Source organism: Miniopterus natalensis, chromosome 16 (genome assembly GCF_054644295.1).
Source record: "Miniopterus natalensis isolate mMinNat1 chromosome 16, mMinNat1.hap1, whole genome shotgun sequence".
Taxonomy (NCBI): domain Eukaryota; kingdom Metazoa; phylum Chordata; class Mammalia; order Chiroptera; family Miniopteridae; genus Miniopterus; species Miniopterus natalensis.
Genome location: NC_142096.1, coordinates 10,012,734 through 10,038,162, shown reverse-complemented (window position 1 = coordinate 10,038,162; position 25,429 = coordinate 10,012,734). Strand labels below are relative to the sequence as shown.

At 34.2% G+C, this 25,429-nt stretch overlaps 1 protein-coding gene across 2 annotated transcripts in view; it reads right to left on the bottom strand.

Moving 5' to 3' along the window:
- The window catches only part of EMC2 (ER membrane protein complex subunit 2), a 59,831-nt gene that overhangs the window by 23,340 nt on the left and 11,062 nt on the right, over window positions 1–25,429 (bottom strand). The window contains exons 6-12 of one of the 2 annotated variants that reach the window (XR_015715783.1): window positions 24,205–24,290; window positions 23,993–24,052; window positions 18,844–18,925; window positions 18,077–18,187; window positions 16,633–16,737; window positions 13,420–13,507; window positions 2,834–2,949 (exon numbers count right to left, since the gene is read on the bottom strand). Coding sequence is in view for 1 of the 2 variants with exons in the window: in XM_016224290.2 (XP_016079776.1) it covers window positions 13,421–13,507; window positions 16,633–16,737; window positions 18,077–18,187; window positions 18,844–18,925; window positions 23,993–24,052; window positions 24,205–24,290 (531 nt within the window). In the remaining variant the exon portion in view is untranslated. Of the gene's footprint in view, window positions 1–2,833; window positions 2,950–13,117; window positions 13,508–16,632; window positions 16,738–18,076; window positions 18,188–18,843; window positions 18,926–23,992; window positions 24,053–24,204; window positions 24,291–25,429 lie in introns of those variants that run through there. The other variant, XM_016224290.2, reaches the window with a different exon arrangement.

Here is a 25,429-nt window from a genome sequence, read left to right as displayed (position 1 = left end):
TTTACTATTACCCAATGAGCAATTTTTCCGTCTAGTTCATATTCTTACTGTACTGAGAAATTTTATAAATCTTTCATTCTGAACCTCTGCAATACATAACTGCAATCAAGGAGGCCCTGCTATGCCTTAAATAAAATTTGCCATACTCAATAAAATAACAAAACCCACAGTTTACAAACTAAATTCATAGTCTAATAAACAATTTGGGTGTTTAAAATTCAGCAACCGAGTGACACTCCTCACCAGCATTAGTTGGCCTGAGTACAAAATGTGAAAACGACAAATATTTATAAGCATCCACTGTGGAAACAATACATGTTAGATGCTGCAGGGGAATGAAATTGAAGACAAGGCCTCTACTCTGAAGGAACTTTTCCTCTAGTTTGTAGAAATCACTTATACAGGACACTAATAAATCAAAGCAGAATTTTGTTAGAAAATCTGATGCATATGGGATGTTACAAGAAACATCATTTGCCCACAACTGCTCTGAATTCTGACCTCCCCAAAGCAAAGATTCCAAGCATCACATACCAACAGAGGCAAAAACTGGAAAAGGACCTTTTAGGGCAGAGATGAGATAGAGAGGCTCATGGCCTCTTCAGCTTTGGTTTTAAGTCGAAAATACGTTGCAATGAATTTTGTGAGCTCTTTCTTTGTCACAATCACTATGACATATCAATGCTAAGGAGTGACATCGCCAAGGTGGTGGAGTAGGAAACCCCAGCCTCTGCTTCCCCGCAAAGATCAACAATTAGACAGCTATCGATCAATAAAAGCAGCTCTGAGAGAATCAGGAGTCCACTTAAGAAACTTTAGCAACACTGTGGAACAAACAAAACAAAACAAAACAAAACAAACCCTGAGAATAACTGCACAAAAAGGAAAGAAAGAACAGCTTCCTTTTGTGTGCCTCATCCCATCCCTCAGGGTGGCACTGCTCAGCGCCAAGAGGGAACTCCCCAGCGGGAAAGAGTTTCCCGTGCTGGGAAAGGGACAGCAGGGTGAGTGATCAGCTTCCCCGGCCTTTCAGGACACTGCACAAAGAATCCACTTCAGTTCCACCACACCAGAGACCAGCAAAGCTGAGACATACAGATATGGCTGGGAACAAAGAAGAGCGGAAGGAGCAGAAATGACCACGGTTCCCAGTGCGGCCCCTCCGCAAAGGGCCCTAGCAGTTTCAGCCACTGAGGAAACCAGTACAGCTGTAACAGATGCCCTGCAGATGTCACTGGTTTTCACCCCACAGGTTTCTGAATTCACAGATTCCAGATGCCTGAGTCCCTCTCTCCACACCTCTCCTTCCCTCTCTACCAGAGCTTGGGATCTGTACCAGCATCCTGCCCTGGCATCGATAGCTGCGGGAGTGTAAGACGCCAGCCTAGACTCCCATGGCTGACTCCACCACGGTGCACACGCTCAAGGCTAGCTCCTTCAGCTGTGGACTTGCACACCCCCACCCGGCTCCCGTTGCCAAACTCCACTGCCATGTACACACCCATGGCAAGACTCTGTAGCCACAGGGCTGCACGCGGACAGCCAGGAACCCTGCAGTTGCCAGTGCACCCACGCTTGGCCCCAACCCTTGCTGCTTGCTTTACCCCCACCACTGTGAGTGTTTCTGCCATCGGCACCTGTCATGACATAGGCTCCTGCAGCTGGCTCCCACAGCCAAGGTATGCACACCAGAGGCTTCCGTCACCAACACTGCCCGCCATAGTCCCCAGCCGCTGGACCCAGAAGTGGACGCTGAGGAACCAACAACCCTCGCGTACACTGCAAATCCCCCCCAGTGCTCATCAAGGACCAATAGTTGTCAATGTTATGGACTCCAGCAGCCTGAGTCACTGAGACATCATGACCCAGAGCTGCCATATACACCCACGCTTGGCGGTCTGAACCACTAGACCCGGGGTTACGACATACTGCACTGCCTCCCCACACAGAGCTGAACATCTTTCCTCACTGAGTCAGTCCATAAACTTTGGAAGAGGCGATTGCTTCTTCAAATGCGTAGACACCTATGCCGAGGTACTGAGAGTCATCAGGAATCAGGGAAACATGACATTATCAAAGGAACACGGTAAATTCCCAGTATGTGATACCAGAAACTGGAAATCCAGCAATTGCCCAATGAAGAACTGAAAATAATTGTTCTGAAGATGTTCAGAGAGCTACAAGAGGACAGATAAACAATTAATGAAATCAGGAAAACAATACAGGAACAAAATGAGAAGTTCAACAAAGAGAAAGAATACATGAGAAAGAACCAAGAGGAAATTTTGGAACTGAAGGGTGCATTGACTGCTCTGAAGGAGTCCGTGGGGGCTTCAGCCACAGCTTGCACCCACCTGCAGAAGGAAGACACGGTGGCTCAAACACATATCATTTGAAACTACCGTGTTAGAGGGACAGAAAGAAAAAAATGTAAAGAAGTGAAGAAAGCCTATGGAACACCTTTAAGAGAAAAAACTATGCATCACTGAAGTCCCAGGAGGAGAAAAAACAAAGAAAGGGGTAGAAAGCTTCAATAAGAAATAATGTCTAAGAACTTCACAGATTTAGAGATCCAAAATCAGGAAGCTAATAGGTCACTCCAAAATTTCTATCCAAAACAATGTTCTAAAACATACATTATAATAAAACTGTCTCAAATCAAAGATGAAGAGAGAATTTTAAATAGCAGTGACAAGAAAAAAAATTCTCTCATACAAGAGAGTTCCCATAAGGCTATGGCTGATTTATCTGTAGAAACCATGCAAGCAAGGAGAGAATTGGACGATGTATTTAAAGTGCTGAAGGAAAAAAACTGCCAACAAAAATACTTTACCTGGCAAAGTTGTCCTTCAGAAGTGAAGGTGTGATACTTTCCCAACAAACAAAATCTGAGGGAGCTCATCACCACTAGTCTTGCCTCATTAGATATGCTGAAAGGAGTTCTTCAAGCTGTAACAAAAGGACACTAATTAGTAACATGAATAAAAAACAAAAAATGTAACAGTGACAAATCTCAGTGGGAAGGGAGGAAGGGGTGGGAAGAGATTAACCAAAGAACTTATATGCATATATACATAACCCATGAACACTGACAATAGTGCTGTGAAGGCATAGGGGGTGCAGGGTGGAGGGGGTCAATGAAGGGGAAAAGGGACATCTATAATACTTTCAACAATGAAGATAAATTACAAATATATATATATATATATACACATATATATATATATACACACACATATATATATATATATATACACACATATATATATATAAAATATACTGGTAAAGGTTCAGTATATAGTCAGACTTAGCAAACTCTAATAGTGTAATATGATGGTGCATTTACCACTTAACTCTAGGCTAAAGGGAAAAAAAGTATTAAATATAACTATAGTTACAATAACTTGCTAATGGATATATAATATAAAAAGATGTAAACTGTGACATCAAAAACCTAAAATGTAGCATGGAGGAGGAGTTCTTATACTTTAAAAATTACAAAACTTACTCTAGATGGCGTACTTCTATAAGCTTGCAGAGAAAAAAACAATACAATGGAAAACCAAGATTTTTTTTGTCATTTCTAACCAATGATTATTAAAATTATGAATTCAAAAAATCCACCAACAGTTGAGATTTGTTAGTAGAAAATTAAGATCAAACTTAAAGTTATTAAGCTAAATTAGAATATAATTAATAACAAAATACTCCCTAATGATTCTCTTTATACAAGGAAATATTTCCTTGTGAGAAAAACCTTATTTAGAGAAGTCTCCTGCAGAAAAATGAAATGCTTATTAGTATCCTCCAAAAAGGAATAGAAAAAATATTGTCCTCAACTACTTTTACATCTTTAACTCATTTATTTTTTAAAAGTCCCTCTCATTCTAATATTCGTAAGACTGCATGTGTGCAGGCGTCAGAGCTCTGAATCTAGGGTGCCACTTTGGATCCACTACTTGATTGGTTCCAATTCTATTTTCTCACTGCTATTCATTTTCTTAAATCAGAAACAAATCATGGTGTTTTAATTTCTTTTTAGCAAGACAAGTTTTTCTTCAGTCGTTTTGATCTGGAACCACCCAACTCTGATGGCCCTCACAGAACTCTAGCCATGTGTATATATTTAGTCAGGCTAGTGGGGAGACTGGGGAATTATCGGCCAATGGGGCTGTGTTGTCTCTGCTTCTCTCTGTCATGCGGAATGTGACACGTACACCAGGATAGTGAAATTGGATCTAAAATCAGCTGTCATTTGAGTCCAACCCTTGAAACCCCTGGCTATAGTTACCACTCTGGAGACCTTCAAATTTATTTTAAGTTGATGTGATATTATGGTCTGCATTGTTACCTAGAGGTTTTAAAGAACATGCTCTTTGATAAACCTCAACTGTTTTGGTGATTCATCTGATAAATTCCATTTTCACAAAATCGTTATCCATGTTTTCATGCAACGTTTAAGTTACCTAAAAGGGAACTGAATTCACAATTAAAGGGAATTATTTAGTAGTATATTTCTCAAGTTACTTAGGCATAAGCTCAGATTTCTTCAAAGTTACTACCCATTCTCTATTTACAAAGGTTCATTACTACCTGGACATCTACAAGCAGATGTTTCCCTATCAGTGACTTATTTGCCAAATTACTATCTCCAAGTTTGTTTTGGCAGCAGCAGTTTCTTAAAGTAGAGAAATTTTTCCAGGACCTAAAGAGTTGAATATAAGTTGCACTTTTTATTACATTATGTTTTCTTATATTAAGTACTAGAGAAACAATGGACCCTATTGGAATTCACTTATTTGTGGCTGAAATGGTTTGTTGCAACACGCTTCTAATTTAACTCTGGGGGCATCAAAATATTTCTAACTATTAATCAGACTTTTATATTAAGAAACAATGAGGGTAGAATATAGGACTTGATATTATTCCTGCTTTCTACTATGCCCATTATAAAACAGAGCTCATACCTTCTATAATCCACTGTGGTTATTATAATTTGGTGCAAAAAGAAATACAAATATACATATATACAGGGGGGAGAGGAAAGAAGAGATGTATATATGAACTTCTGTGTATATCTGTGTAGACAGAATTTATCTTTTTTAAAGACCACTGAACTACCTCCATCCCCCTCTTTAAAAAAAAAAAAGTTTAAAAAGCTATTGAAGGCAACAAATATAAATAAAATAAATTCAGCTAGACTTCTGAGAAAAATAATAGCATTAATTCTACATACAGGGTGTCCCCCCAAAAATGTATACACAATTTAACAACCAATAGCTCAATTAATGTTTCTTTCTTTTCAGATTTAACCCATTGGAATTAATAATTATTCAAAGTGTGTGTACATTTTTGGGGACACCCTGTTTATACTCATTTTTAAATTACCAGGAGAAATGTATTCCATTCAATATACAAAACAGACATGTACACCTCAGTTCTTTATTATGGCATCTAAAGAATATATGGGTTTTCTTTAGATGCCACAATAAAAATGATGGGAAAAATAAATAAAGCAGAATAAAAGGGGATAGCACAAAGGATGTCATGTACAAACAATAAAAGAACAAAGGGAATAACCCAGAATTCCACAGAATCACCTGTTTCTTCCAATCAGTCTTTAAACAACTGAGTCTAGTCCAGACCAACGGTTCTCAAATTTTAGTGGGCCTCAGGAATACCTGATGGGCTTGTTAAAATAAATTGCTGGAGTCTCTCATGTAACATATTGGGGCGAGGCTCAATAATTTGCATTTCTACCAAGTTAAAAAATGACCATGCTTTGAGAACCATTAACTAGAACTCTCACTAGCCCATTAATGACTGTTGACCATTCACAATATCCTTAGAGTCAGAGAAAATTCTGCAGCTATTGAGTGATCCAGGCTTATGTATGTGAGTCATCAAACTGTGAGGTATTGTGGGGTTTTTCTTTTATTTATGTGGCATATCTGTGATCTCATTGGCAGCCTTAACCATGATGTTGGTCCTGATATGTCAACTAGATTTTTGAAATGACTTCCTGATTACAATTTCTTTTACCAGAAAACTAAGGGAAGCTAAACTACTCCTGAAAGGTTAAATAAAGTATACCATAACGTGCAGAGTATTTTTTCTTTTAACTCATTCGAATATGTACTGTGTGCAGGCATCATGTTAGAAGCTGGAATGACAATAATGGACAAAAACAGTCTCTGATCTAACTAAAGAACCTACTGGGGAGGACAATCACCTGAAAAGATAGTGGCAAGTGATCCCATTGAAAGGTACATGATAATATAAAAATAGACAAATGTTCTCCAGGGGAGCTAAACATTTGACATTTCCAAGTTGTTTTTCATAATCATCAGCTCATAGGGTTATCGGTGTTTTATTTTAGCCATTCCAATAAGTGTTCAATGGTGTGTCATTAAAGTTTTAACTGGCATTTCCCTATTAATAGCTAATGATTTTGCACATTTTTTCATGTGCATATTTGCCATCCCTACAGCCTCTTTGCAAAGTGTCTTTTGCCCATTTTCTAATCAGTGTTTTCTTACTATTGAATTTTGAAAGTTCTTCATATATCCTGGACACAGTATATTTGCAAATGTTTGCCTGTGGCTTGTCTTCTTTAACAGGGTCTTCTCTGGCTTGTCTTTCCATCTTCTTTAACAAGGTCTTTCTCAGAACAAGATTTTATTTGTGACAAGATCCAATTTATTCTTTAAAAAAAAAAAAAAAGGTTTCACCTTTGCTGTCAATTAAAGAATTTTGGCCTGAACCTAGGTCAGATGGTCAGATATTTCTTCCTGTTTTTTTTTTCCCTAAAAATTTTACAGTCTTACATGTTACATTTTAGATCCATGACTCATTTTAATTTTTTATAAGGTGGGAGGTCTAATTTGAGGGGTTTTCTTTGCTATGAAATGTCCAATTGTTCCAATACCACTTTTTAAATATTCAGTTGCCTCACACAATTCTTCTATTGAATTGCTTATTCACCTTTCTCAAAATTTAGTTTGTCATACTGGTGTGGGTCTATTCTGGACCTTTTCCACTGCTGTGTCTGTCTGAGAAAACCACACCACCAGTAGCAACACCACGTTGTAGTGATTACTGTAGCTCCATAATTTTTAATATATGGTAGTCTGATTCCCTCAACTTTATTTCCAAGGTTTTTGAGACTATTCTAGATTGTCTTTTCATATAAATTTTAGGAAGTTTGTCTATCTACAAAGACTCTGTCTGGGATTTTAATAGAAATTATATTCAACCTATCTAGATTATTTGGGGGACAACTGACATCTTTATTATGTTGTCTTCCAATCCATGAATATGGTATGTCTCTCCGTTTTTTAGGTCTTCATTAGCATTTGTAGTTTTCAGCAAACATCTCCTATACAAGGTTTTGAAATTTTGTACTTAATATTTTTATTATAAATATTATTTATTGCTAGCATGTATAGTTGGTTTTTGTTGGCCTTGTATTCTGTTTTCTTGCTAAATTCATCATTAGTTCCAAGATGTTCTTGGAGATTTCCTGGGATTTTCTATGGACACTACCAGGCACCTGCGTATAAAGACAGCTACTTCTTCCTTTCCAATCGTTGTCTTTCATGCCCTTTCCTTATCATACCGCACCAACTAATAATACATCGGTACTGTCAAATAGATGTGGTTGAGGGTGCACATCCTGCCTCATTCCCAATCTTAACGAAAACACAGTCAGTCTTTCATCAAGTATGATAGTAACTCTTAAGTTTTGTGGGTTATGGTCAAACTGGGGAAACTTCCTTCTATTACTGAGATAGCTTTTTAAGTCATAAGTGGGTACTGCATTTTGTCAAATGCTTATTATCAACTGATATGACCAGGTATTTTCTTAATATGATGGATTGCATTGACCAATTTTCAAATATTGAAGCAGTCTGTGTATCTGAAATAAACTCCACTTGGTTGTGAAACAACTCAAATGTCTTTCCACAGTGAATGGATTACCAGAATGTGTGTGGCACATTCATACAATGGAATATTACCTAGCAGTAAAAAGGAACAAACTACTGCCACATGCAACAGCACCCATGGATCTTAAGGGAAATACTCTGAGTGAAAGAAGCCAGTCTGAAAGGGTTACATATTGTGTGGTTCCGTTTATGTAACACTTTTTAAGTGACAAAATTATAGTGATGGAGAAAAGATCAATTGGTGCCAGGCATCAGTCTTAGATGAGGATTTAACTATTGAGCAGCAAGAGGGAATTTGTTAAGTTCTAGCTACACGTATAACATTTCATAAACAGAAAAAAGAGAACATGTAAAAACTGTGAAATCCAAATAAGGTCTGTACCTTAGTTAATAGTATTGCTGCAATGTCAATTTCCTGGTTTGATAATGCACTGTGGTTATGTAAAATAATAGGGAGAAGCTAGAACATGGGAATTCTTTGTACTGTATCGCAACTTCTTGTGTCTTAAAAGTATTTTAAAATAAAACGTTATTTAAAAAACACCAGTAGGAAAAAAAAGAGGGGCCTAACCTCTGGAGAATGAGTCAACGAAGGCTTTGTTCTATACCAATGATTTTCAACCCTTTTCATCTCATGGCACATGTAAACTAATTACTAAAATTTTCTGACACACCAAAATATATTTTTGCTGACCTGACAAAAAAAAAATAGGTATAATTTTGATTCACTTACATTGGACAGCTATGGTGTTGGTTGTTGTTATTTTTTGAAAATCTAAGGGGAAAGAGGTCAGTGTCCCTGACTAAATAGTCGGGTATTACATGTTTTAAAAATTCTTGAGGTCACTGGTCTTTACCGAAGGAACACTGAGTACCAAGTATATTGAAGAAGAAAGCATAGCAACACCATGGAAGTTACGTGTGGCTAAATTCAGAAATAGAGGGGGAGAGTAAAGGGAGATAGTTTATATTTAAAGAAATCTGAATCCTCCTTCCTGATTCTCCTCCTTCATAGGCCAAAGAGCAACAGATGGGAAACTGAAGAATTTTAATGAGTGTAAGGATAAACTGGTGTCTTCGGCGATCTTAGTAACATTCTAACTGCTGTGCAGAATGGACTGGGAGAAAGTCAAGATAAAGGAAATCTAGCCATCTGGCTCCTGTTATAGTCCAGGAGTCAGGTGATGCTAGCTTGGGCTTGGGTGGTGGTGGCAATGGAAATACGGAAGAGTAGATTTGTGATGTATAAGAGCAAAAAATGGTTTAAAAGACTAAAAATATCCATTAGATTGGTGACATAAAATTAAACTATTTTGAAGGAATAATGGGGGAGAGGGTGGCCAGAAGATTCTGGTTGAAATAAGAGAGCAGAGATAATGAATAAAAGAAACAGTTTAAGGGTAAGTGTAAACAAAGGAGATGATGGGAAATTTGGGGGAAGGCAGGAAGCTCTGTGGTAGAAGCAAGTATGGCAAATTCATGAAATTGAAGTATAGCTAAAATATAAAAATGAGGGAACAGTGGTGGTAAATAGCTCAGAAAAGGGTAGGGCTTCACCTTTTACCAAGAGATAAAGTTGGTAAAAGAATATCTGATACTGGGGTGTTTTTTTTATCTGATTCTCTTTCTCTGTAAAATGGTAAGAAAGCTGGGGCCGCCTTAACAAAGTACACAGAGATCTGGGTGTGTTAAACATTTATTTCATCACAGTTCTAGAGGCCAGAAGTCGAATATCAAGGTGTCAGCAGGGTTGGTTTCTTCTGAGGAATTGCTCCTTGACTTGTAGATGGTTATCTTTGTCTTTCCTTGATCTTTCCTGTGTTTGTCTGTGTCCTGATTTCTTCTTATAAAGATATCAATCAATTGGATTGGGGCCAAACCATATGACTTAATTTAACCTTAACTGCCTTTTTAAAGACCCTATCTACAAAAAAATTCACATTCTGACGTCGGAGGGTTAGGACTTCAACATGAACTTGGGGGGGACACAATTCAACCTATAACAAGGTTATCAACCAAGAGTAAAAAGGGAGATAGCATACATCAGGGGTTCAAAGTGAGAGGTTAAAAGTAGTCCTAAATAGTCTAAAATAGTTCTCATATTGACTATAGATGAAGCAACATTTTAAGTGGGTAACTTAAACTTAGTTGGAAATAAAATTATGACTTTATTATTCCACTAAAAAATTGTTTACAAATCATAAAATCTGAATTTTCTTCTCTGCTCTGATAATAAGCAGTGCCCTTTGAATACATTTGGCTCTATTTTTGTTACTCTAAAATGGGAACATGTCAAAGAACAGATATGTGCTCCAAATATATACTAGAAAGGGCGCTTGGGAGCCCCTGACACCCCAATCCTATTCCTTGCTGTCACAGAAAGCTTAATTTCTCTGAAACTTCATTCCTCATCTTAAAATGGAGTACAACTAAATCATCTTTTTCGTCCCCTCTAAAATTCTATAGTTCTATGAAATGAAGTAAAATGGTATTACTTTGAGAATAAATGGATTATGGCATTAAAAACAAATGTCCTTTAAAATATTTACCAATAAAAATTGTATGCTTCCAGTATACTAAAACATTGGTCTTCCACTTCTACTTTTTCTACATCCCTCTCTGCTCCCAAGTCGTCATTATTCTTATGGATAAGGCTGTTTTAATATGCCTTTTCCTCACTTCTGTTGGTTTAGATATTGGAGGCTGAATTGCAACAAGATATTAACTTTTTTGTTATATATAATTATCCACTTAACTTTAAGTGATTATATTCTGAAACAGCATTCCTAGCATGTCTAAAGTAAGAGCTTTTCCACGTTAAAAAAAAATTTTAAATGGCCCTGGCCAGGCAGCTCAGTCGGTTAAAGCATCATCCTGATACACCGAGGTTGCAGGTTCAATCCCCAGTCAGGTCACATACGAGCAGCAACCAATGATGCATAAATAAGTGGAACAAGAAAACAATGTTTCTTTCTCTTATTTCCTCTCTCAAATCAATCAATAAATTTTTTTAAAAAAAAGTTAAATGGTGGATATATTAGTAACAAACATATATTACTAAAGTAAGAGAAATCAAGAGTTTATTTTTCTCATGTAATAAGTACAGAGGTTGGCAATTGCTCGTGTAGGTTCAAGTGTTCAACAGTGCCATCAGGGACCCAGGATCCCCATTGTCTTTCTAAGAAAACCTCTTTGAAATGTAGCTTTTCTTCTCATAGTTGCTGTTTCATGGCTGTAAGGTGGCTGTTGTACCTCCAGGCACGGTGTTGGCCAGAAAGAGGAGAAAAAGACAAAAAGCTTCATCTCACAAAGCTTTGACTTTTCAATGTGAAAGGAAGACCCTTCCCAAAATTCCTCTGTTCGTTTCACTAACCCCAACTAGGTCATAAGCCTAGTTTTGATATCTGGGCTGTCCAATACGGTGGCCCTGAGTCACATTCAGCTATTTAAATTTAAATGAAGTTAAATTAAAAATTCAATTTCTCAGTTGCACTGACCATATTTCAAGAGCTCAATAGCCACACAGAGCTAATGGTTACCATACTAGACAACACAAATGCAGGCCTGGCATATTACAGACCATAAAAAATGAAGCCATTTCTAATTTAAATCAATCATGATGTATCTCCTGGGGTTGGGGTAAGGTCCTCATCTCCTTGAGGAGCAGGGAATCTCTGCTCCTATCTCAACAATAAAGGATACTATTTACTAGGAAGAAGTGGAGGTAAGAGACACCAGTCTGCCACAATGGGATTACCAGTATTTAAATTACTACATATTAACAATGTACTGAAGAAAAAATTCTTGGCAAGAAGGTATTAAAATTTAAAAAGCAATAAAGTGAAACTAAGGCTAACAGTTATGAGGAACTAAATTACTTATTACACAAATATAATTGCTAAAGTAAACACTATTCTAGTGACTGAGGGTAAAAGGTTAGAGAGAAGGTAATGTAGTAGTATGTGGGCAGTATTTCCTCTGTAGCAAACAACTGTTTTTCTTCTGTATTTTCCTTATTGTTGAAAGTATTACAGATGTCCCTGTTTTTTCCCCCACTGACCCCTTCTACCCCACCTCCACCCACCCCCACCCCAGGCCTTCACAAGCAAACAAATTTTAAATGGCTGACTGTGTTGAATGTAGTTACTAAATTCATGCAAAAAGAGTACATCTTGTTTTAACAGATTAGCTGAGAAGAGTTATCGTCATATGACGAGTTTTTTCACATTTGCTCATGATTCGTGGCAGAATAAATGACAAGGGTGGTAATGTGAAAAGAATCAGACCAGGCAGGAGAACAGAATTATTTGAGAAGCTAAAATGCTGATGTTGGCAAGTCTCCTTCCTAAAGACGCAGGTTGTCAACTCCTCCATGACCCCCATGTGCCCAAATCCAGTAATAACAAGTGAGCAGGCGTTTCTGTGTAACACTGATATAAATAAGATTACGTGTATATATAATATATATTATATGTAACTAATATACAAATTACAAACTACTACTAACAATAAATATTTGTCTTGAAAGAACAATCGCCTATTCTAAAAATGTATTTATGTCTGAATGAAGTGTTTAACTCTCAAAGTTTAATGGTTGATTAGTATGAAAAAAAAGAAGACATTTCAATTATTACTAAGGTGATAATGAGATATGAGGATTGTAAAAATTTTTCTTTTAAAATAGTTTAGATTTTTTATTTTTCCCTAAAGTAAAAATAAGTTACTGAAAACCCTTAAATTCCTATTCTCTAGATCTCTGAATATTCTTTTACGTAATTTACAGTTAAAGGTTCAATAAATATAACTTTCATAAAGGTTAAATTTGAGTTCTATAGCATATATGAACCGTAAAGCATTTTATAGGTAAAAATCTAATTATGTTCTATGGCAATACATTTTACAGAGAGATATTGCTGAATTTTGGAAAATGAGATATTTTAGCATGATTCAGCAGAACAACATTATAGTACATAAAACAAGAGCCTACTAAAACACTGAACAAAATCCAATCTGACACTAAAAGAATCAAAATAATTTTCTAGTATTCTGCTGTCAGTTATATATGCTATATTTTTCCTATCACAAATAAAAAGGGGTTAACTAGAAATCTGAGTTCTAAAACAGTATATTCACTATTAAAGTATAATAAAAAGACTATAATTTTCATATGCAAGTTTAATAAATCATCATGGTTTATTTAGCAAGGTTATTTCTACATCGGCTTATGGTTTAAAAGCAGTGTGGTATTAAGAGAATGATGTATAATCAATAAGACTCTTCTTAAATCCTTCTTCCATGGGCTTTCCCAATCTTTCTGCTTAGCAAGGCATTTTGGGTTTATATAAACAAATTCTTTATAAATGCCTTAACAGAAAATTAGTATATAAATAGCACTAGGCATTTAGTAAATAAGTCACAAGCCAATGAGTTCAATTGTGCAGTTGTGAAATGAACGTGAAAGAGTTTTTGAAACCTTAAGACTGGGTAATCTGCAGTGTTTCCAACATGTCTTCGACTGCCTTAAGAGAGTATTTGGTTTCCTTCTTACTTCGACCTGCAAACTAATTTTAAAACAATGCAATTAGGTTCAATTTCAGTGGCAGGTTTAAAATCACAACATTACCTTCTTATAGCTAATGAGAGTTAACATTATCTATTTTATCACTAGCATATAATCAAATGTTTTCAAACAAAGGTAAAATATAAATATACTTTCTATTAAACATTTTAAAGTACAAGATATCTCTAAAATTATTTCAAATTGGTTGTAATTCTTTAAATTTTTCCAGATTTATTAGCTGACTAGGTAATATCATGCTTCTGCATCAAAGACCTGTCAAATAAAACTTTGTTACCTATTACACAATGATGTAAACATGTTTTAAAATATGCATTTCTAGTTTAAATTGGATTTTACAATGAAAACAAAATATAATACATTAAATACTATCTTTGTATATTTAAACCAAATTCATGGTATTAAATTCAATATAGTACACAAAATCAGCAGGGGAACTACTGTTGAACACTCCATGCTGATTTCAAAATTAGTTTTCTAACTAGACTTACAATTCCCATCATTTATCAGTTTGATTTAACACTACAGATTTACCAGGAAAGTAAGTGTTCTTTATGAGGGTAGGTGTATTATATCTATAATACCTATTTTCCCTATGGTTAAAGTACTAACATTTACTATTAATAACACATAGTACTTTCAATTAACAACTAAGCACTCAATACATTTTCATGTGACTGATCTTTCCCTCAAATACCAATGCTGTCTTAAGTACTTAGTACTTGATTTATAATGTGTTCCTTCTCTTTTGTAATTAACTTAATTTGGCAAACTTCTCATGACCTGTTGAGAAAGATTAAGTGATCAAGCACAGGTACCATCATAGAAGCAACAGGTTTCAGGAATTGTTAACCTGCCACTGACCTCTCTGGGTGCAGCTTAACATTATGATTCCCCTACTTCCTAAACCATTAGCTTCTGTGGCTGAATCTTGATTTGACAGGGTAAGTAAAGGGGATTTCTAGAGGAAATGCCAGGAAAAGGGAAGAGCTCATAAAAATCAAGATCCCTTTTACCTTTCTTAAGACATTATTAATTTAAGGAATTCAAATGTTAAAATATTTAAGTCACAATTACAAAATATCATAATAGCAACACCCCATTTAAAACTTTGCCATTTCATAATTGCCTTTGGTGACTCAAGGATGTGGGGTGTGCTTATTGTTCCTATTATCCAGTTGATAAATTCACTTTCACAAGGACTTACCAAGAACAGAAAGCCTTTTCTTTTACCACTGCCTATCCCAAAACAGGAATGGTCCTAATCAGATACTTAAAGGTCTAATTCTAAGAAAAAGCTTTGATGGGTGGGGGAGGGGTGCAAAACTAGGATACCATATAGTAACACTTACATAGCAAAATTAAATTCCTGTAGAGCTGAAGTCATAAGAAGTATTTTAAAATACATTTTTCTTGGTTTGTACTTAAACATAATAAAATAGTAAATATAAATTTGTGGTTTTTAAAAATAAAAAAATCACCTAAGTTTGTGTATCAACAATACTAACAATCAGTGCTATTTAGAATAAACTAAACCTATTTGTGTCAGAACAAATAAAAAGAAAGTTGGAAATATAAATCAATCACTTCAAATTTTGCCTGACATGCAATTATTTTGTCTATCCCAGAATTATATGGCAATTTAACTGATTAAGCCGGAATCCTATTTTTCCCTCAAATCATGATTTAATTTTCTATTTCCCAAAAGGATAGTAACAGAATCACCTCCACAATCATAAATAACATATGGATCACTAGCCCAGATGAATTTAGCAGTATACCAAAGAAGCATTTATCTGGAAAATTATTGTGTGTAGGTTCACATTAAAGTTTTTCATGAGCATTAATCAAACTTGCCTGCCTCTACTGAACATGCTAAACCAATTACCTAATTGAAAAGCCAGTAGTAGCCATATTCTGTTTCATTATTAAGTGAAAACAAAGAAAGAAAAGCAGTTCTTAAAACCTCATTTTCTCTAATTTATAAATGCCTAGAAAAACATTACAATAAGGAATATTTTTCTTTATACTTGTTTATATGCCTAGACATGAGTTATGAAGTTCTCAATTAGATCCCAGAGATTTACTTACTAAAATGTCAATCTCTGAAAGTTATAATTTGCCACATTAATTGCAAATTCTGCACTTTTGTTTTCACACAGATTTTGCTTAAGTAAACTCTTCTTTTACAATTCCCTGTTGGATCTTAAAGAAAACTCACTGGAAAGAACATAAATAAAAAAACATGATTATAGAATTAAAAGGTTAATAATTTATCCATTGTAATAACTGGGATAAATTGGACTAAAATTTACCTTTATAAAATTTGTAGACAACCACATTGGTGTACAAAGTAACAGGACAAATAAAATGGAACGCTGGCTAGATGAATCTCAGAAACATTACACTGAGTGAAAGAAGCCAGGCACAAAAGAGTGTATAACCTATGATCTCATGTATATAAAGTTCGAGTACAGGCAAAACTAATTTATTGTGATAAAAATCAAATCAGTGCTTGTCTGCAGTGTGGAGTGGAGTTGACTACAAAGTGGCAGAAGGGAACTTTCTGGAATGATGATGCTGTATATCTGAAATGGGCTGGTGGTGAGAGGGAAGTATATACTTGTCAAAACTCAACTGTACACCTAAAATGCGTGCATGTTATCTTATGTAAATTATACCTCAATAAAGTGGATAAAAAGGCAAAATAAAAAAAAGCAGAAGGGACTATAAAGTTATACAATAGTGTAATAAACTGCCAAATGACCACCTATTTCTCTTCCCATTGAGAGGTAAAATACTGCATCCCTGATCTAGGTTGACCATGTGATTTTCTTTGCTCAAGGGAATATTTGCAACATGTGACAACTCTAAAAGCTTGAAAAGGCCTTGCACATCAGTTTGCCTGCTTGCTGCTCTTGGAACCCTGAGACCACCATACGAATAGGTAGGTCCAGGTTAGCCTGACAAATGAGACACACAAGGCCCAAAGATATAAAAGTCCAGTGATAGACATCTGGCTTTGTACTTTGCAGACACAAAAACAACAACAAAGAAATACAATACATTAACTGACCTATATCATAATATAAAATTATTAATACTAACCTGATAAGCTCTGTTTATTTGACTAGCTGCCCAACTAGCATACTTCATGTTGTCCTTTTTTGTTTTTGCACTTGCTTTTGGATTAGAAGCAATATGACTTGCTGACTAAAAACAAAAAAGAAACATCAAAAACAAAATGACTTTTTTCTAGTAAGATAAAAAAAACATGTAAGGTCACAGTTGCAATGGGATGATAACAGTTTTTAAAAATTGTACCAAAACAACTTATTTTTAAAATAAAAATAAAGATGAATAAAATTATAGTGTTTAAAAATGACACTATAGGTCAGCAGGCGGAGCTAAGTAGTTGAGCATCGACCTATGATCCAGGAGATCTTGGTTCGATTCCTGGTCAGGGCACATGCCAGGGTTTCAAGATCAATGCCCAGCAGGTGTGCAGGAGGCAGGGGGCATGCAAGAGGCAGTTGATCAACGATTTTTTCTTATCATTGATGTTTCTCTTTGTCCCTCTCCCTTCCTCTCTCTGAAATCAATAAAAACTATGCTACATTAGCAGACAGACATATAGACTTATAAATAAATAAAAAACCAATATATTTTAAAATACTGAATAATCCAAATGGAAAGAGAAAGGATACCTTAAACAATATCTAAAATTATTTTATTAGTTGTCTACCACAGCTCTTAAAGGTAAAATTCCATTTCTTTTCTGAAAAGTATTTCATTTGTTTCTTCCTGCCTCCATCTCTGCAATCAATTCTTTTCACTGAGCCCCAATAAGACATTCATCCAAAGTCCATGAAAAGACTAAGATAAATTAAAATTTCAAAGAACTGGCCTATTAAAGAAAAGATTATTTTTCCAGACATTTCTGATTGTAGAAAGGGGCTCATTTTATTATATATTTTAAAGCTCAGCAAATTCTTCCTACCCCAAAGCTCTTGTTAATTTACTTTTCTAGGCTTGTCATTTGGCATACATAAACAATAGGAATATTTAATTACACACTTCCCACAACTTCCAAAGTGGTTTTCTATACCATAAAAAGTGTTTTAATTTGACATCAGAGATTTTATTTCTAATATGTCTTTTATTGCCATCATTTAAAAATATCTCATACAACCTTAATTTAAGGTTAAGAAATATAACAATGCTGAGCATAAAACCCAAGAATGTCAAAACAATTAAGAAATATATAGTGTGGATTTTTACCGGTTACTATTTAATTTTATAAGGGAATATTTCATTTCTGATACATAAAAAACATTTTACAATGAAATGTCAAATAGACAGGATGTATTAACATTCAAAAATAAAAATGCCTCATAACCTATTACTCATAATTAACTAGAAGAAAAAATTCATATGCTTATCCAAAAAACAAGAGGGGGAAAAAACAAGAGAGAAGTGATTGAATAGGATAGTTAATGGAGTTTAAACGACAGATTTGGTAAAATAACATTAAACATGCACCTTAACTCACCATGTAAAGTCCAAACAAAGCTCTCATATTTCTGTTGTTCAGTTTCAATGCCTGTGCAAAATACTTTCTTGAAAGTTCAAGGTTTTCAAGTCCACCTTGGGTATATTTAACCTGTTAAAAATTGCAGAGTGCTGAAACCTGTTTATTTTACTACTCTGAAATATAGCATGTTTCATCATACCATAGGCATTAGTAACTGAAACAGATATTCTGTAAACAAATGCAAGATGTTTAAAAGATTTCATCTTAAAGTTGTTGAAGCTAATCTAAATTTTAAAGCATAGCCTCCCCCAAAAAACTATTAACAGTCCTTAATAATGATGTCCTTCTAACCTTTTAGCATTGAACTATACTGCTATCTTTAATAGTAAGCAAAGTAAGATAAATACTTGCTACTTCCCAAAATACTGACCTTGATATGAATTTTCTAGACTATAAATTTCAAACTCATAATCACTATAAATGTCTTAGAGGCCATTAAATGGTGACAACTGTGGCATAATCAATTCATAATTAGAAAAGAAAATATATACAAATAAAAAATACAAACGATTTCACTGTTTTAAATAGTGCTTTTAACTGAGAAGTCACTATTTCAATTACAGTATTAAAAATTTAAAACTTTTAATCCCACAAGGCAATTTTTATCAGATGTTTTAAATATTTATATACTTGCATAACATTAAGGACATAATCTTAGTTCCATTATAACACCCAAACCAACAAAAATAAAATCACATTCAATTGTTGTTTTTGAAAACACTTACTTCAGCATACTGCTGACAGTATAAGTGGTTGTGTGGATTAGTCATCATAAGCTCCTCTAAACAAAAGGCTGCTTTAGCATAGCTGAAAAATATCGAGAAATTAATTTTAAAAGTCACAAATTTTATCACAGTTATGCCTTAAAATAATTTTAAAACAATTTTAGTGATGTTAGGCATTTTGTTTCCTAAATAATTTAAATAGCTTTATTAATAAAGGGCTTATTATCCTGAATTCATAAATATGAATATTTAATTTTTTAATGAAATGAATAAACAGAGGCTTGAATCCTAAAGCAGTGCATGAGCAACCGATACATGCTACATTTTTTTAAAACTAAGTCACTACTACGATATCCAAACATTATTAACAACATAAGCTTCAAAACCTGGGATCAAGTTACAGATAAAATAACTTCTAGAATTCCACAAATCATTTAATAAAATAATCAAATAGCTAAAGTGTAAGGTGGAAATAAACATTTCATTAAATACCCTATTTACTAGGAATCCTTTACAGACATAAATTTACCAACATATCCTGTTACAAAGACTTTTCATTACTTAAGTTTACTGTCAAATACAAAATCATAATAAAGCTATAAATTTCTAAACCCATGAAAAATAGATTGAGTAAGTGGCTTTGATATATACTCTGCTAGTATTTAATCATGTGTGGAGAAACAAAAATCTTGCTGAAAACCTAAGGAGAGAACTGCGGCAAAAGGCTCTGGAAAAATCATTTTACACCAAGTGACTACAATTCACCTTAATGTATTTTATGTTTCAAGTCATGTGAATATCCTCACTATTTACAGGAAATCCTAAAGAACACAGGTGTCCTAAGATTTATTCCCAGTGAGGTGATGAGAGTACTCATCAGAAAAAGGCTACCTACAGTTATTTTTGGCATCTGTCACTGATAACCTATCTTTACACTAATGTCTGATATACTTACTTTTCAAAATATACACGTTGCAGTTTTACACATGTGACTAATAAGAGATAACTTTTAAAAAAGTTATGTTTTATTTTAGAGAGAGGGGAAGGAAAAGAGAGAAACATCGACTGGTTGCCTCCCGTATGCGCCCTGACCAGGGATAGAACCCCCAACATAGGTGTGTGCCCTGACCAGGGATCAAACCCACAACTTTTCAGTGCAGAGGACAACGTTCCAACCAACTGAGCCACACTGGCCAGGGCAAGAGCTAACTTTTATCACATCCTCATTATATATTATTTTCTAGGTGTTACATGTATTAACTTACCTAATCCTACCCAAACCCTAGGAAGTAGGAAATTATTATCACCATTCTGCAGTTAAGAACACTGAGGCACAGAGATTAAACTGAAACCCAGGATGTGCCACTCGGGACAGTCTACACTCTTAACCACTACACTTACTGCCTATAAGCACTGCACGCCACAATGAAAAATTTGGTGGTAATAGTAGTGATGAAGATGTCAATGGTAACATAAAAACAGGTGCACCAATAAAATCCAAAGGGTCTGAGGAACCAAAAAGCCCTGCAGATTACCCACAAATCACAGTATTGTAGATTTATGAAGGTTGTTATATACAGATTCTCATCAAAGATCATACAGCTCTTTAGCTCTTTCATTTTTATATCCAAAACCTGGTTCTTGACATATGATAGGTATATAATGAATAACTGGATAAATGAGTGAACAAATGACTGAATTAATGTCTAGAACAAAAGTACTGATATTTATCTACCTGATATTTATTATTCTCTAAAACAAGGGTAAAGTAGTCTCTAAACACCTAACTTCATCAAAAGACAGTTCCCTTCTAAATATTTCTCTTACTAAATAAAATTTTTAAAGTTCTTCTGTTCCTCGCAAAAGTGTATGTATAAGATACAAATCTGTCCCTAGACTGCCTTATCAACATTATAATCTTTCCTTATAATATTTTAATAATTCCATTTGTTATTAAATTTTACAGTAAGGCTGGACCTACAAAAAGGAACCATGATCACTATCATAATTAACTTACAATATTATCTGGTGCTTATTGATATAACATCTAGTTTTAACTACAACTCAAGTAAAAAACTTAAGTGTCTTTGTTTAAAATATGTATTTATGTTTATAATATATATTGGTAGTGCTAACATAAATTCTAACTAACTGTTTTATATTTAAAACAAGTAAAGTATCTCAATATGGTCAACTGCTATAACACATACCACTTGAATAACTAAATACACACTAGAACTTATAAATCAGAAGCAAACTTAAAGGTAACTTAAAGATACAAAAAAATACATGGCAGAATTCTATATCCCAATTTCTCTCTATAAATACACTGAATAGGTTTATACAAACATTCTACTGCGGAAATTTAAAGGAAAAAATTCTAGATCTAGACTAGCAATGCTGCCTGTAACGTATTATATTTAAAATAGCTTATAAACTATTCATATGGAGAAAATGTCAAAATGTGAAATGTATCAAGCAATTCCTAAATTGCTACCTTTTTGCCACTGTGTCCATAAAACTGTGCTAAACTGACATCACACAATAAATAATTTACCACTTCCACACACACACACACACAAAAATTCTACCTACTATAATGACTTGCCCACAAAAGTAAAATATTAAGTGAACAGATTCTGATTTTCATTTCAAAAAACCTGAAGATACTTATTTCCACGTGCTCTACATCTGAATATTTCTTCTAAGTGCTCAACTGAAAAAAATAAATGGTTATATTATGAACGAATAGCTTTAAGACCAAAAAAAGTTTTGTGATACTAGATAAAAGGGAAAGCTTAACACAGTTAACATTTCCTCTGAAAAGAAATTTTTCAGGTGCTTTTCTGTCTTTGTATTTTTCAATTTCTTGGGATTTTTCAGTTCATTTCTCTTACGTGTACATTCAACTCTATCTCAATAAACTCCATTTATAGAGATTCAAAACAAAGCAAAACTAACTCTGGCCATTACAAGGTGAAGCAAATAATAAATTTAATGATAGGTTAAAAATAAAGTATAACTGATTTGAGAACTAAATATAGAAATATTAGAAACATGCAAAACAGAGGTGGTATATTTATATAATTCTTAGAGGACAGAAAACATGAAAGCAATAAACATGGATATATCTAACCATCTAAAAATAAAACATGTCTATAAGTTAAAAAAAAAACCAGTAAGAAAAAGACATAACTAACAAGGGTATATTTCTGAAAGAATAAATGTTCCAGTCACTTATACAAGGAGCTCTTAATTTTTTTAAGGAGTAACCAATTTTCACCTATCAAAACTTGCAAAGGTTAAAAAGAATGATAGCACTCAGTATTGTTAAAAGGTTGCTAATAATAGCTGGTTTGAGAGTAAACTAGGAACAATTTATCAAACTCTCTGAAACCGTGTACAGCATTTAATCAAGTATTTATACTTTTAAGAATTTAGCCCAAGGAAACAAATCAGTACAGCATTATAGTGGAAATGAACACCAACCTTTATATTCCCTTAGAAAATTAGTTAAGAAAACCAGATTAATAAGATGGAATAATATAGAGCCATTGAAATCACACTGTGGAATGTTCACTGTGATAAAAAAATTTTGACTAAATATAACTAAGTGGAAAGCATTAGGATACAAAAGATAACTCTATTTTAGGTTTCTGTTTGTTTCAAGAGATACTAAAAAAATAAAACAAACTGTAGTTAACTTAGGATGATACAACTACACAAGATTTTTGTCTTCGTCTTTACTCTTTATTGGGTTCTCCAAATTTTCTGCATTAGGTATTCCTTTATTGAAAAAAATAATTTTCCTGATGATTTGAAATATGTTTAAATGCTTTTAATCACAGATCTTCAAAAGGCACAAAACATTTTAGATGACTGTCATCTGTTTTACAGACAAAATAAAATTTAGGTTTTTTTACTGTATTCTGAAAATTCAGTTCATGTTATTTAAATTATATACTGTATGCTTTATAAGTATTGACTTAAAAACTATAAAAATGAAATTATTTCCATTTAAACCAAATATACTACCACTCTCACATACTTAAGAGAATCCTAAATATGCTTACATACACGAACATTCAAGCATACACACATCTATACTGAACATGATTTAGGAAATAATTTCGTAAAGGGAAAACAAAGAGAATCTGATAGTTAAAATATGGTAGAGAACTGAACACTGCTTCCCAGAATGTAGTACACATTCATTAAATGACAGCTATAATTTTAATTTTAGCTCCCACTTATGTAAGAATTATAGTTAACTACCTTAATTCTCCATTTCACGTTACATATACAGCCCTGAGTAAAGGCAAGAGACAAGTGTCTTCATTCTATTTTATTTCCTGTCAGCTATTGTAGTATGAGGATGAGATTAACCATGCACCCATAGTAAGAATATGTGCATGAGAATCTGATTCTATTCTCTCTATAAGAAGGAAAGAAACAATGTGATATACTTCAGATTCAGGAGAACTAAGGGGAAAGAAAGTCCTGCCTGTAGTTGGAGGTTAGCGTTAATGCTGTGTTATTAGAAAACTTGCACTAAGACTGGACTAATCCTCTCACACTGGGATTTCCTCCTGTCACTGCAGCAATAAAAAAGCTAACAAAAACATTAAATATCCAATAAGCCAGTTCCTACAGCATTCAACATTCTTGATTATTCTTGGTTTTTTACCCAGGCAACAGAATGCTTCTACTTTGGAAAAGTTGATTCTCATAGTACTAAGGCTAATAAATGCATACAATTGACAGAATTTTTAAACAGCAGGGAGTATAATACTCTTTGTATTATAAGAACAATTTAAACTTTAAAAATTCACAATTGTGATTCACTAAAAATAACCTTAGCTCAGCAAATGTAGGCCTTTCTAATTCCAAAGAATGCCTTATGGGAAACACTAATTTCCCAAACAAAAATAATTTAGGAAAACACAAATGACCTAGTTAAAGCAATTCACATATTATAAGCAGCAAATCGTTTATCTGTTTTTCTCCCATTTAACTATTTATTTTATTCATTTAAAACGATATGATTCATACCTTCTCACCAATCCTTTAGAAACCACTAGGCCTTCTGAACTTACATTGTAATGAAAATTGCATTCCTAACAAAATTTTATGTGTACTTAACACTTACTCATGCTCATTGATATAAAGTTCTGCAAGTTCATGCCAGGCTTCTTGGTCTCCAACAAATCTGGTAAGGGACAAGAAAAAAAAAAAGTAAGTGTGTAGCTATTTGGTAAACAAACAGCATGTAGGCAAAAAGGAAAATCAAATGCAAATTCCATTTTAATTAAAAAAGATTTATCAGAATAACAAAACACAATCCTCTTGTAGGACACTCACTGTTCCAGATATTCATTCAGTTCCCGAATGGCCTCCACATTTTTGCCCTGGGCTTTTCGAATGGCAATCTTACGCTTTCTTGCAGCCTATGGGTTGACATTAATAAAGGATTAGGCGCTCATGATTCCCTGGGTTTTTGTAAAGAAGGTAATTTGACTGTGCAAATTATTATCTCAATGCCAGTGAAACTCCATTGTACAACTACTGCTTAGTGGGGGTTCATAAACATACTCCATGACATCCCACCGGGGAATTCAAACATTCCTCTAACAATCACATATGCTTTACTTTTGATGTACACAATGTATGCATCATTTCATTCAAATAAATAACCATCCAGATTCTGATAATTACAAGCCAGCAGGGAATCCTAATCTTTATCCAGCCTAAAATCCTTTACTCTGTCTCATTCATAAGATCTGTATCTTAAGAGACAGAGGGATAGTGGAGATTAGGAAAAAAATCTCACCATGGCCACCTGAATGTCATTATACAAATATGGCTTCTGATTACTTTTTCACAATTTTAAGAGACCAATCTACTTATGAGTCTTTCAAATGAATAATATAGATCCTGAAAGACATATTTTAAAATAGACAAAACATTTAAACTTGCATTTTAAAGTTTTAAAACGATAAATACAAAATAAATGACATTTATTTATGCATTCATCAAATATGTACTGAACATCTACTATTTAATATGTACTATGCTAGACAATGAAAATACAAAAAAAAGATACATGAATAAAAAACAACAATAATAGAGATTTATAGGAAGTCGTGGCGACATGGAGTAGACCCTAACATGGACTGTAGCAGAGTGGAAGAGGTAGAAGGTCAGGAAGCAAAGAGGTCCCAGATATAACACCAGAACTGAAATAAAAAAGGCAAGCAGACATTAAGCAAATGAGGAAATTGTGTGGAAGACACTGCGTAATAGGAAGAATACTGGAGCAAAGGCAGAAGAGACAGCAACTTTGTGTGCAATCAAGACTGTACATTTGAGGCTGCAGTGAACAGTCAGGACTGGAGGGCACTATATGAATTATTAAATTTACAACCCCTCCATCTCTATTTATTTTATTCAATGCAGAAGGCTAAACAAAACACACTAGGTCGAGGTTAATTTTATTAATTATAATTATTATTTTTTTATATAATACACACTCCACAAAATGCAGACAATGGAATAAAATGAATGGATCTTCTTTAGACTAATGGAG